Below are 13,773 nucleotides of genomic sequence, written 5' to 3'. Positions count from 1 at the left end.
ATGAGCCAATTGTAAACTGGGGATGATTAGGTGACCATGATGGTATGAGGGCCAGATTGAGAATTTAGCCAGGACCAGGGTTAACACCCCGTTAAGTGCCATGGGATCTTTAGTGACCACAGAGAGTAAGGACACCCGTTTGACCAGAGGAAAGGGGGCCTCCTACTGGCCTTCCACCACCACTTCCAGCAGCATCTGGTCTCCCATCTAGGACCAACCCTGCTTAGCTTCAGAAGCAAGCCAGCAGTGGGGTGCAGGGTGGTATGCTGCTAGTAAATTAAATTGATTGGACATGATTTGGAAAGGCACCCACTTATCTATCCATATTTGGTCCTACAGTTGACAGTGCATGTCAGAGCAAAAAACAAGCCATGAGGTAGAAGGAATTGTACATAGAGCTCAGAGACAGGATTGTGTCAAGGCACAGATCTGGGGAAAGGTACCAAATAAATTCTGCAGCATTGAAGGTCCCCAAGAACACAGTGGCCTCCATCATTCTTAAATGAAAGAACTTTGGAACCACCAAGACTCTTCCTAGAACTAAGCAATCTGGGGAGAAGGGCCTTGGTCAGAGAGTTGAATAAGAACCCGATTGTCATTCTAACAGAGCTCTAGAGTTCCTCTGTGGAGATAGGAAAACCTTCCAGAAGGACAACCATCTCTGCAACACCCCACCAATCAGGCCTTTATGGTAGAGTGGCCAGACGGAAGCCACTCCTCAGTAAAAGACACATGACAGCCAGCTTGGAGTTTGCCAAAAGGCACCAAAAGACTGTGTTTTTCAGCGGAAGGGACTGGGATACTAGTCAGGATCAAGGCAAAGATAAATGGAGCAAAGTACAGAGAGATCCTTGATGATAACCTGTTCCAGAGCTCTCAGGACCATAGACTGGGGTGAGGTTCACCTTCCATCAAGACAATGACCATAAGCACACAGCCAAGACAACGCGGGACTGGCTTCGGGATAACTCCAACCTGACAGAGCTGGAGAGGATCTGCAGAGAAAAATGGGAGAAACTGCCCAAATACAGTTGGGCCAAGCTTGTAACGTCACACCCAAGAAGACTCAATGCAGTAATCGCAGCCAAATCTGCTTCAACAAAGTACTGGGTAAAGGGTCTGAATACATATGTGAAACGTTTTAAATTTGTTGTACACAGGCAAAAATGTAAAAAAAAACATTTCATGCTTTGTCATTATGGAGTATTGTGTGTAGATAGATGAGAATTGTTTTTTTTTTAAATTGTCCCTATACTTTCCGAAGGCACTGTATAACAGCCTCCACTCTTCTGGGAAGGCCATCCACTAGATGTTGTCCACATACTTTTGTATATTTTATTTATTTTACCAGGCAAGTTAGTTCAGAACAAATTCAATTACGGCCTAGGAACAGTGGGTTAACTGCCTGTTCAGGGGCAGAACGACAGATTTGTACCTTGTCAGCTCAAGGATTTGAACTTGAACCTTCCGGTTACTAGTCCAACGTTCTAACCACTAGGCTACCCTGCCACCCCAGGATAGCCAAGTTTAGATGTGGATATACAGCACACACTTGATGTAGACACTGCCCATAACCACAGATCTAACGTCAGATTGCACAACTCAAAATCCTAACCTTCACGATTAGAAACCATTAGTAGAACCAACATTTCTGACATTGGGTATGTCTTTTGATTAAACGATTAACCACTCCACAGTACAGTAGCATGCAGACACACAACACAGCAATTGCTAACATAAACGCTCACTTACCCATGGTGCAGTTGGTGGTGAAGCCCGGTTTGATCGTGGCGGTGGCATCCTGTTCGCTCGGCCGGTCATAGCTGGCTTGGATCCTGAAGGTCGCCATTCCACGGGACCCCAGGGTGAGGTGGACCACTGCCCAGCTGCCGAGTAAAGAGATGAGCATGAAGATCAGGGCGACTAGTAGACAACCCGGGCGACAGGGCCCCCCATGCCTACTGTAGGGGTAGGGAGTCAGGACAGGAGTTCCCTCTTCCTCCACCTGAGTTTCCCCCTCCGTGGAGGTCTCAGGAGAGGGGGTAGACTGGGTTCGTGTGGAGCATGTTGTGTTCGAGTCCCCCTCCTCCCCCTGCATTTTGGGAGGTTCCCCCTCATCCTTAGCCTGTTGGTGCATGCTCCTGCCGGGTAACTTGTGGACAAGCTTTTGGCGAAGCCTCTTACTAAAGCTGACAGGTGGTGTGCGTGGATGACACTCTGCACTTCAGTACCAGAGGTGGCAAAAATAGAGTGTGCAGGTGTGTGTGTGTCAGAGAGAGAGTCAGAAAGGGTGTGTGCATGCCACACACACCAATGCTAGCTCCTGTGTGCAAGGATATCCTGAAGCGAATGCTCTCTCCAGCAAGCCACCGCCTGCCTTTGTGTAGTTCAACGTGGTCCATAATTTTATTAAGCAAATTGCAGCTGATATCACTTTGGATTCGGGCTACTGACCAATGACTAATCCTTCCCACTCTCTCTCCTCCCTCCCCTTGCCCTCTCTTCCTCCCCCTCTCCCCTACCAAACCCCTATCACCATGCCTATTTTCTGTATTATTTCTTTATGACATACTGTATGCCTCTCCGCCCTCTATTGGATCAAAATTAACAACATGAGGAAGTACAGTAGCTTGTGGCTATTTAGTAAACACAATGCACACATACTGTAAACCACAACCACAACACTTCTAGTAAGTTGTACTGAAAGTCAATGAAAAGTCATTATTACTTCAAATGTTTGTGGTACTGACTCAAAACTAAATGAGAAGTCACAGCAGGTATATTTTTTGTAAGATCTGATAACTGAACTTTTTTTCCAGCTTGCTCTACTGCAGGTAGACTTTTTAGAATTGTTTTTAATATATGTGTTTTAGCCTGTACATTGAGTAATTGATTGGTTAAATGTTATGCTACACAATAAAATAAATATAATTTTTGCAACCGTTACTGAAATGGTTGTTCCAGTTTAAATGACTTAGGTAGTTTCCTCCCACTGTTCTTAACCCTGGCACTCATTATGAATGCAAGTTGTGGGTGAATACAAATTTCAACTGTTGGATAGCCTAACGCTTGATAGATTCCAACAGGAATTACACATCACTTTGCAAACCAGCATAATGCGATTTACAGTTAGGGTTGCAAGATTATGGTACATTTTTCCAGGTATTCCGGAAATTCTGTCTGGAAGTTTGGGAAAGTTTGCAACCCTACTTGCAGGTCTAATGTGGCCCCTTGACTTTTTCAAATTGTGTTAAGTTAAAGTCTAAAGACTCTGACCATGACAAACAAGATTCTGTGGTCTGATGAAACCAAGATTGAACTCTTTGGCCTGAATGTCAGGCGTAACGTCTAGAGTAAACCTGGCACCATCCTTACGGTGAAACAAGGTGGTGGCAGCATCATGCTGTGGTATCTTTTTCAGTGGCAGGGACTGGGGGATTAGTGAGGATCGAGGGAAAGACGAACGGAGCAAAGTACAGAGCGATCCTTGATGAAAACCTGCTCCAGAGAGCTAAGGACCTCCGACTGGGAAGTAGGTTCACCTTCCAACAGGACAATGATTCTAAGCACACAGCCAAGATAATGCAGGACTGGCTTCGGGATAAGTCTGAATGTCCTTGAGTGGCCCACCCAGAGCCCAGACTTGAACCCAATCGAACATCTCTCCAACCTGACAGAGCTGGAGAGGATCTGCAGAGAAGAATGGGAGAAACTCCCCAAATACCAGTGTGCCAAGCTTGTAGTGTCATACCCAAGAAGACTCAAGGCTGTAATTGCTGCCAAAGGTGCTTCAACAAAGCACTGAGTAAAATGTCTGAATAATTATGTAAATGTAATACATATTATAAAATTATAATCTTCATCATTACGGGGTATTGTGTGTAGATTGAAAATAGATATATTAAATACATTTTAGAAGGCTGTAATGTAATAACATGTGGAAAAAGTAAATTGGTCGGAATACTTTCCGAATGCACTGTCTGTAATCATTACATTTTAATGACAATATTCGCCTAGAAATACCACAGGACTGAAAATAAACGAATTCAACAACATTGTATTTGTTAGTGACAAAGACAGTCATGGGTGGTAACTCTACAATTCAATCGAAAAGACAAGGCACACTGGGAAATGATTGGAAGCTTGGCTTAGTGGGGGCATTAAATTGACGTACTTAAATACTTATTAAAAAAACTACATTTGTATTCCAGTTATAAGGCTCTATAAATGTCACTGAATGATGTATCAATGCATTTCCAGAAATTATTGAAAAAATCAAGGGTCTCAATGAAATAAATATGTGCAGTGTCACATGTTTAGTGTAAATTGTCACATGACCAGAGCTGTTTACTTCCTGGTTGAGAAGAGGATGGCTGCATCAAATCTCTCCTATCCCCTCCCCACATCCATCCACCTTCCAGCATAGTACATTATATGGGCTCTGGGAAAAAGAAAGAGGGGATTTCTGCATTGATAGAGAATAAGCTTTGTTATAAGGGGCCAATGCTAGGCAAGTCAGTTAAGAACAAATTCTTATTTACAATGACGGCCAAGGAACAGGGGGGTAACCTATCTTGGGTAGGGGGCAGTATTTTGAATTTTGGATGAATGAGGTGCCCAATGTAAACTGCCTGTTACTCAGGCGCAGAAGCTAGGATATGCATATGCATGGTAGTATTAGATAGAAAACAATCTAAAGTTTCCAAAACTGTTAACATATTGTCTGTGAGTATAACATAAATGATATGGCAGGTGAAAACCCGAGGCAAATCCATCCAGGAAGTGGGATTCTTTTGATGTGGGTACTTTTCTATTGAATGCCTATACAGTATCTAAATGGTTAGGACCCAGATTGCAGTTCCTATGGCTTCCACTAGATGTCAATGGTCTTTAGACATTGTTTTAGGCTTGTATTGTGAAAAATGCAGAGCTCGTTTGCGTGAGTGACCGATTGCATGCCGTTTGTTGTTTTTCCTTTCTATTGTATACGCTATTGTCCGGGTGAAATATGATCAATTATTTAGACAATAGACAACCTGAGGATTAATTATGTTTCACATGTTTCAATTAACTTTACCGGTACTATTAGGATGTATTCATCTGCATGTCGTGACCGCCTTTAGGCCAGTGGATTACTGAACAAATCGCGCCAACAAAACTGAGTTTTTGGGACATAGAGAGGGACATAATCGAACAAAACAAACATTTATTGTGTAACAGGGACTCTTGTGGCTGCAACCATATGAAGATCATCAAAGGTAAGTGATTAATTTTATCGCTATCTCTAACTTTCATGTCTCCTCTACTTGAAAATGTTTGTATGATTTTGTAAGCGGGGCGCTGTCCTCAGATAATCACATGGTATGCTTTTGCCGTAAAGCCTTTTTGAAATCTGACAAGGAGTTAATCTTTAAGCCGATGTGTAACACTTGTATTTTTATGAATGTTTAATTTGACTATTTCTGTATTTTGAATTTGGTGCTCTGCAATTTCACCGGATGTTGGCTCGCGTCCCACCTGCCCGCCCATAAGAAGTTTTAACTGCCTTGTTCAGGGGCAGAATGACAGACTTTTACCTTGTCAGCTCGGGGATTCAATCTAGCATCCTTTCAGTTACTGGCTCAAAGCTCTAACCAGTAGGCTACCAGCCGCCCCAATAAGAAAGAAATTAATTAAATAATTAAATAAGGTAAAAAGCAGATAAGTGTTTACCCTGTATACAGCAGCCTTGAGAGTGTGGAATAGAATAGAAGAGGGCAAGGCCAACTAGCATGCTGTAGTGTGTGTGGGTGTGTGTGTGTGTGTGTGTGGGGGGGGCTTATTGCTTATTGACAACCTAACTTAGAACACATTCTACGCATGTTCTTATTTTGTTCATCCCTTTCTTCTATTTGAATTTTAATGATCTATTCAAGAAAATCCATTCCACTGGCTAAATTATTCCAATGTGAATCTCTCTTACAAGAATACACAAAATATGCCAAGAGAGATTAGATATAATCGTATAATTTGTACGACATTACATGTACATAGTATTCTGTCTTGTGTGAAAGTTTATCTATTGAAGACCTCATATAAGCATTGCAAAGACTAACCTAAACATATATGATTCTAGATTTATGAATCTATATCAGTGTGCATGCACTGTAATACACATTTAATATCACATATTCCCATTTCAGTTCTCAAGAAATTGGAAAATAATTTGAATGCTAAAGTGTCTCTTTATTATGATATGAACAGAACCACTGAATATCATCACTCAAACATTTAAATCGAATGAATAGTGTGTCAATCGGTGCCCTGGCTTTCCCTTCCATATAAATAAGTAATGCGTTATAGAAATGATGATTATACACACACTAGCGTCATCTGAACAGACAGCTGATAATATTTCTCATTATGACTCTGAGGTTGCGTCCCAAATGACACCCTATTCCCAACATAGCGCGCTACTTTTGACCAGAGACCTATGGGCCCTGGATTGAAAGTAGTGCACTACAAAGGGAATAGAGTGCAATTTGAAAGTCAAACTCAGAAGGGAACGTAATGATAGCGACCACAGTGCTTTAAACCAACTGACCTTTGAGGCTCTGTGTACTCCCGCATTTCTTAAAAAGCCTATCCATTAACCACAATGTATCCTCATTGTACCGAAACAAAAACAGACAGATGGCTCTGTAGGCTAGACTACTGCCCTTTGCCAATTAATCAAATACATTTCATCATACTATTTCTATACTGTGTGTGAACATATAAACTCAGCAAAAAAATAAACATCCTCACTGTCAACTGCGTTTATTTTCAGCAACGTGTAAATAGTTGTATGAACATAACAAGATTCAACACCTGAGACATAAACTGAACAAGTTCCACAGACATGTTACTAACATAAATTTAATAATGTGTCCCTGAACAAAGGGGGTTCAAAATCAAAAGCAACAGTCAGCATCTGGTGTGGCCACCAGTTGCATTAAGTACTGCAGTGCATCTCCTCCTTATGGACTGCACCAGATTTGCCATGTCTTGCTGTGAGATGTTACCTCACCCTTACACTGAGGTACCTGCAAGTTCCCAGACATCTTTTTGGGGGAATGGCCCTAGCCATCACCCTCTGATCCAACAGGTCCCAGATGTGCTCAAAGGGATTGAGATCTGGGCTCTTCACTGGCCATGGCAGAACACTGACATTCCTGTCTTGCAGGAAATCACTCACAGAACGAGCAGTATGTGTGGTGGCATTGTCATGCTGGAGGATCATGTCAGGATGAGCCTGCAAGAAGGGTACCACATGAGGGAGGAGGAAGTCTTCTCTGTAACGCACAGTGTTGAGATTGCCTGCAATGACAACAAGCTCAGTCCAATGATGCTGTGACACACCGCCTCAGACCATGACGGACCCTCCACCACCAAATCAATCGCGCTCCAGAGTACAGGCCTCAGTGAAACGCTCATTCCTTTGATGATACATGGGAATCTGACCATCACCCCTGGTGAGACAAAACCGTGACCTGTCAGTGAAGAGCACTTTCTGCCGGTCCTGTCTAGTCCAGCGACGGTGGGTTTGTGCCCGTAGGTGACATTGTTGATGGTGATGTCTGGTGAAAACCTGCCTTACAACAGGACTACAAGCCCTCAGTCCAGCTTCTCTCAGCCTATTGCAGACAGTCTAATCACTGCTAGAGGGATTGTGTGTTCCTGGTGTCGGCAGTTGTTGTTGTCATCCTGTACCTGTCCCACAGGTGTGATGTTCGGATGTACCGATCTTGTGCAGGTGTTGTTATACGTGGTCTGCCACTGCAAGGACGATCAGTGGTCCGCCCTATCTCCCTGTAGCACTTTCTTAGACATCTCACAGTATGGATATTGACATGTATTGCCCTGGCCACATCTGCAGTCCGCATGCCTCCTTGCAGCATGCCGAAGGAACTTTCACGCAGATAAGCAGGGACCCTGGGCATCTTTCTTTTGGTGTTTTTCAGAGTCAGTAGAAAGGCCTCTTTAGTGTCCTAGGTTTTCATAACTGTGAACTTAATTGCCTAGTGTTTAAACCCTTTACAATGAAGATCTGTGCAGTTATTCAGATTTTTACGAATTATATTTGAAAACAGGGTCCTGAAAAAGGGACGTTTCTTTTTTTGCTGAGTTTGTATATACTGTATATAAAATCATATTTTACAGGGTATTTATTTTTGGCTAACGCAGTCTCGCTCTGTTTGTGGTAATTTGGCTGGATGGGGTTGTTAAGGTCATTACTGTATTGATCATGTTTGTTATGCCTGTCTCTCTTTTGCATTAGCTTTTTATCCATACACATTCGCTTGTGGGGTATGGGTCCAATGTCATTGACTAATGTGCTAGGAAGATAAACTCTTGCCCACCATCTTGTGTCTATGGTAACAACAGTGCAGTATATGGCTGGTATAGTAGGTCATGGTAGATAAATATCATAATATGCTAGGCCACAGTGTCTTTGGGTGACTGAACACGCACACACAGTCTTGTACAGCTAACCTTGTGGGGACACACAATTCAGTCCCATTCAAAATCCTTTTTCCCTAACCCCTAACCATTCAAAATCCTTTTTCCCTAACCCCTAACCATGACATCATCATTTAAAATAAAGTGAATAATCGAATTAGAATAAAACAAAAATCCCCATCAAAATACGTCAGTTTAAGCTAGAGATGTGGTTTTTTGCATTGGATGCTTGTCAATCCACCGTGTCAACAGATATTGCACTTCCGCATCTGCGGTGAAATGTTGCAGAGCTAGAGCGGTGTTTGTCAGTCCTTGAGGCACCCAGAAAATTGGTGTTCTCGTGAAAACGTCTGTAACATGTCAGTTGTTTTGATCTCGGAAGCCCACAAGACTCACCTGAAGGTCCCCCTTTACCAGTTTAAAAAATGAATGGAAGCACAGTGCATTCTGAAAGTATTCAGAACCCTTCCCTTTTTCCAAATGTTGTTACATTACAGCCTTATTCTAAAATGGATTAAATAAAACATTTATCAATCAACACACAATACCCCATAATGACAAAGCAAAAACAGGTTTTTAGAATTTTTGTCAAATTTATAAAACTTTTGTTATGAGATTCAAAATTGATTGATCAACCTTGAGATGTTTTTACAGCTTGATTGGAATCTACCTGTGGTAAATACAATTGATTGGACATGATTTGGAAAAGCACACACCTGTCTCTACGAGGTCCCACAGGTGACAGTGCAAAAACAAAGCCATGAGGTCGATTTAATTGATGGAAACCAAGACTCTTGTCAGGGCAGGTTTGCCGGTCATGACTTGCAGAAGGGACCTTTCTAGGGTGGCAGGTTATGAGAATTAGGTTAGGGTTAGCTAACATGCTTAAATTGTTCCCGACATGACTCAAACATACATTGCTACAACCAGGCCTGCCCTGAGAACAGTCTTTGTTTCCAGTAACACGATGCTGCAAACCCTAGAGCCTGGCAATCTCGCTAGCTAGCAACTAAACATTAACCTTTTCACGAGTTCAACGGTTTCCCCGCCGCAAGTTGTTTTTTGGACATGTCAGATTAACATTTTCAAAACATATTCCCAATACACACAAATCTAAGTAAAGGAATGTAAATAAGAATATATCAATATATGGATGATTAATGTCAGAGCGGTATTGTCACGCCTTGGTCATAGTATTTTGTGTTTTCGTTATATATTTGGTCAGGCCAGGGTGTGACATGGGTTTAAAATGTTGTGTTTCGTATTGGGTTTTTTGTAGGCATTGGGATTGCGGCTGAGTAGGGGTGTAGCATCGGTTTGGCTGCCTGAGGCGGTTCTCAATCAGAGTCAGGTGATTCTCGTTGTCTCTGATTGGGAACCATATTTAGGTAGCCGGGGTTTCACTGTGTATTTCGTGGGTGATTGTTCCTGTCTCTGTGTTAGTGTTCACCAGACTGGCTGTATAGGTTTTCACGTTCCGTTTTTTTTTTTTTGTATTTATAATAGTTATTTCATGTATCGCGATCATTCATTAAAGAACATGAGTAACAACCATGCTGCATTTTGGTCCGACTCTCTTTTGACAAACGAACGCCGTTACAGGTATACACTAAGATACAGTAGAATAGTATAGAATACGGTATATACAGTTGAAGTCAGAAGTTTAAATATGCTTAAGTTGAAGTCATTAAAACTAGTTTTTCAACCTCTCCACAAATTTCTTGTTAACAAACTATAGCTTTGGCAGGTTGGTTAGGACATCTACTTTGTGAATCACACAAGTACATTTTCCAACAACTGTTTACAGGCAGATTATTTCACTTATAATTTACTGTATATCAATTCCAGTGGGTCAGAATATTACATACACTAAGTTAACTGTGCCTTTAAACAGCTTGGAAAATTCCAGAAAATGATGTCAACGGCTTTAGAAGCTTCTGATAGGCTAATTGACATCACTTGAGTCAATTGGAGGTGTACCTGTGGATGTATTTCAAGGCCTACCTTCAAACTCAGTGCATCTTTGCTTAACATTATTGGAAATTTAAAAGAAATCATCCAAGACCTCAGACAAATATGCTAGACCTCCACAAGTCTGGTTCTTCCTTGGGAGCAATTTCCAAATGCCTCAAGGTACCACGTTCATCTGTACAAACAATAGTGCGCAAGTATAAACACCATGGAACCACGCAGCCGTCATACTGCTCAGGATGGAGATGCGTCGAGTAACAATGGTTGAGTGTTTTAGCAGCGCGAGTACTACAGTTGATATAACTTTTACAGCCTTTTACTCAGATTTGCTTTGTTAAAATCCACATCTACAATAAATGCAGCCTCAGGATATGGGGTTTCCAGTTTGCATAAAGTCCAGTGAAGTGTGTGTGTGTGGGGGGGGGGGTACACACTAGAATATAACCGGAGAAAATTATCTTCGGAGATAATACGGTCGGCATTTGATTGTGATGTATTCTAGGTCAAGTGAACAAAAGGACTTGAGTTCCTGTATGTTATCACAATTACACGATGAGTCGTTAATCATGATATATATATATATCCCCCGCCCTTCTTCCCAGAGAGATATTAATTCAGTTTGAGCTGGTCAACTTCATTATCCAGAGACTGAACATTTACGAGTAATATACCCGGAAGCCGTGGGTGGTGTGTGCGCCTCCTAAGTCAGACTAGAAGACCACTCCGAGTACCTCTCCTCGGCCGGTGTTGTTTTGGGTCGGCTTCTGGAATCAGTTCAATCCCCCTGGGGGGTGCGAACAAAGGATCTGCTTCGGAAAAGTTGTATTCCTGGTCGTAGTGCTGGTGAGTTACCGCCACTCGGATATCCAATAGTTCTTCCCAGCTGTATGCAATAACATCAAACAAATTCTGGGCTAACAATGTAAGAAATAGTAAATAAAAAAACAAAATACTGCAAATGTTCTTTAGAGCTAGAAGCGAGGCAGCCCTCTGTCGGCACCAAAGCAAGTGCCTTATTTTCTGTATATCATGTTTTTGTTTCTACTGTATGTATGTATGGAGCATAATGTCCATACAGTTTTATTCACTTTAAGTACTGGTGACAAATAATCCATTCCGATTATTGCATAGATTGTGATGGACACCTATGATCTGGGCAAAAATAATTTTTTGAAGGTTGTACTGATTATGAGCTATTTGCCAGCTATGTGTGGTGACATGTTTGTTCATATTATATAATGCATTCTGGGTGTCAAGTAAACGTCTCTCAGGCGAAAGATGTTATAATAAGATGAAGGAATGTTTCACTCATCTTTCAATTGAATGAAAGGAACACACCCCTTTCAACATACAGTGTGGCAAAAAAAGTATTTAGTCAGCCACCAATTCTGCAAGTTCTCCCACTTAAAAAGATGAGAGAGGCCTGTAATTGTCATCATAGGTACACTTCAACAAAATGAGAAAAAACAATCCAGAAAATCACATTGTAGGATTTTTAATTAATTTATTTGCAAATTATGGTGGAAAATAAGTATTTGGTCAATAACAAAAGTTTATCTCAATACTTTGTTATATACCTTTTGTTGGCAATGACAGAGGTCAAACTTTTTCTGTAAGTCTTCACAAGGCTCAACATAACGAAATTTTACCCTGAGACACACATACTTAAAAATACTTTGATCATGCAGGGACTGTGCATGGTTAATACAGTGGCTTTTTATATGCCTGAGATGAAATTGAGGCTAGAGGATGAGGTTGGTTGGTGGTTGGGACAATATTGCTAGTTTGGAGATTTCAGGATCAGGGTACCTATTAAAGCCACATTGATGTTAACTGTCAAATAGCAGTGCCAGGTGTGCCAAGAAAACTGTTGATAAGATCAACCGCTTTGACAAGCCAAAATTAAATGGGACACATTTTAACGTTATCTCTCGAGGGGGCTGGGAAACTGTTGCGCCCCTCCTTCAAATAGGGTGTGTGATTGGGAAGAGGTTGGTTGGGTTTGCTCTGTAGGGTCAAAGGGGAACCAATAGAAACTGCTAAATCTGACATGTTCAACTCAACATTCCGCAATAAAACAATCTTCCATTCAAAGTCAACTGTTATGACTGTTTGTTGTGGTCTCGACATCGAGCAGCATCTAAAATCACATCTCTCAAAGGACTGCAGATCTTTATTTCCCAGAAGTCATGAAAATTACACAGTTTGTTGACCACTATGAAGATTTGCTCAAGGCTAAGCATTAGCAATGTTGCTCACAGCTGAGTCACAAAAGCGATTGGGCTTTCCCGCCTTTCTGTGCGAAGCAAATTAGTCAGCTATTTCATTGTACATTTTTTCCACAGAGGATGAAAGGGAAGCGAAACAAACAGACCGAGGAGAGAGAAAAAAGGAGTCGACGAGGGATTCGTGTTGGGGTGGCAATTTTACATGCTCTAGAAACACTCACAAAAACAGAAAAGCAGCAGCTGATGAGACAGGCAGGAACATACAGTCCATGTCGCTTTCTATCAGCTCTCTTGAACCTCATTTCAAATTCTGGCCGGGTGAGGCTCAAAATAAGACACAGATCGAGGAGAGAGAGAAAGAAAGAAGAGAGATTTGCAGGCTCTGAAAGCCCCTAGGGAGTCTAGGAGAGGCTACACTTCCATTGAGTGCCAAATTGACCCCATGTCACAACTGACAAAACCCATTCAAAACCAAAACCCTTTTTAAGCCTTGTTCACACTGGCAGTTTGAAGTGACTCAAATCCTCTTTCTTTTTTTTTTTACATATCCGATTAAACTCATACATACAAATCTGATTCCTGACTCTTGTCTGAACGGCCAAATCAGATTTTCTTTATACTGTTATTTGATGTATCTTGTCGCTTGCAAGCTACTCTGTTGACAGTTTGACAATAACATGTGGTAGCTAGCTAGTTGACTGCTGTGGCTAGCCAAAAATGACACATTTTGAAAGTTAGATCTTATCCTTTGAAGCTTTGAAAGTTTTATTACCATTCAAAGCAGCTGGGAGACTTTCATGGCAGGCATTATTGTCACCTTAACTTGCAAAACAACATCTTCTGAGTGAAAGGAAGCCCCAGCACCACCACCACCACCACCACCACCAATCAGCCTACAAGCGTAGCCATGGCAGCAAATGACTACAATCTCAACACACACAGATACAATTTGGTCACTTGTAACTTTCTGTTTGGAAAGTCAGTATTCCAAAATGGAAAGCCTGCAGTTTCAACAAGGTTTTAGGGCTCCATCACATGCTCAGGGAACCACCTGGCTTCAAGTTCAGCTAAATTAGGCTGGCCTGGTTACAGT

The 13,773-nt window shown here is 41.7% G+C and overlaps 1 protein-coding gene across 1 annotated transcript in view; it reads right to left on the bottom strand.

The window, feature by feature from the left end:
- Positions 1-13,773, bottom strand: part of LOC118369133 (ALK tyrosine kinase receptor-like) — a 592,945-nt gene that overhangs the window by 101,734 nt on the left and 477,438 nt on the right. The window contains exon 5 of the mRNA XM_035753612.2: positions 1,753-1,886. Coding sequence (XP_035609505.2) covers positions 1,753-1,886 — 134 coding nt within the window. The remainder of the gene's footprint in view (positions 1-1,752; positions 1,887-13,773) is intronic.

Source organism: Oncorhynchus keta, chromosome 35 (assembly GCF_023373465.1).
Source record: "Oncorhynchus keta strain PuntledgeMale-10-30-2019 chromosome 35, Oket_V2, whole genome shotgun sequence".
Classification (NCBI taxonomy): domain Eukaryota; kingdom Metazoa; phylum Chordata; class Actinopteri; order Salmoniformes; family Salmonidae; genus Oncorhynchus; species Oncorhynchus keta.
Note: the sequence above shows the minus strand (reverse complement) of the source record. Positions and strands in the feature narration are given on the sequence as shown.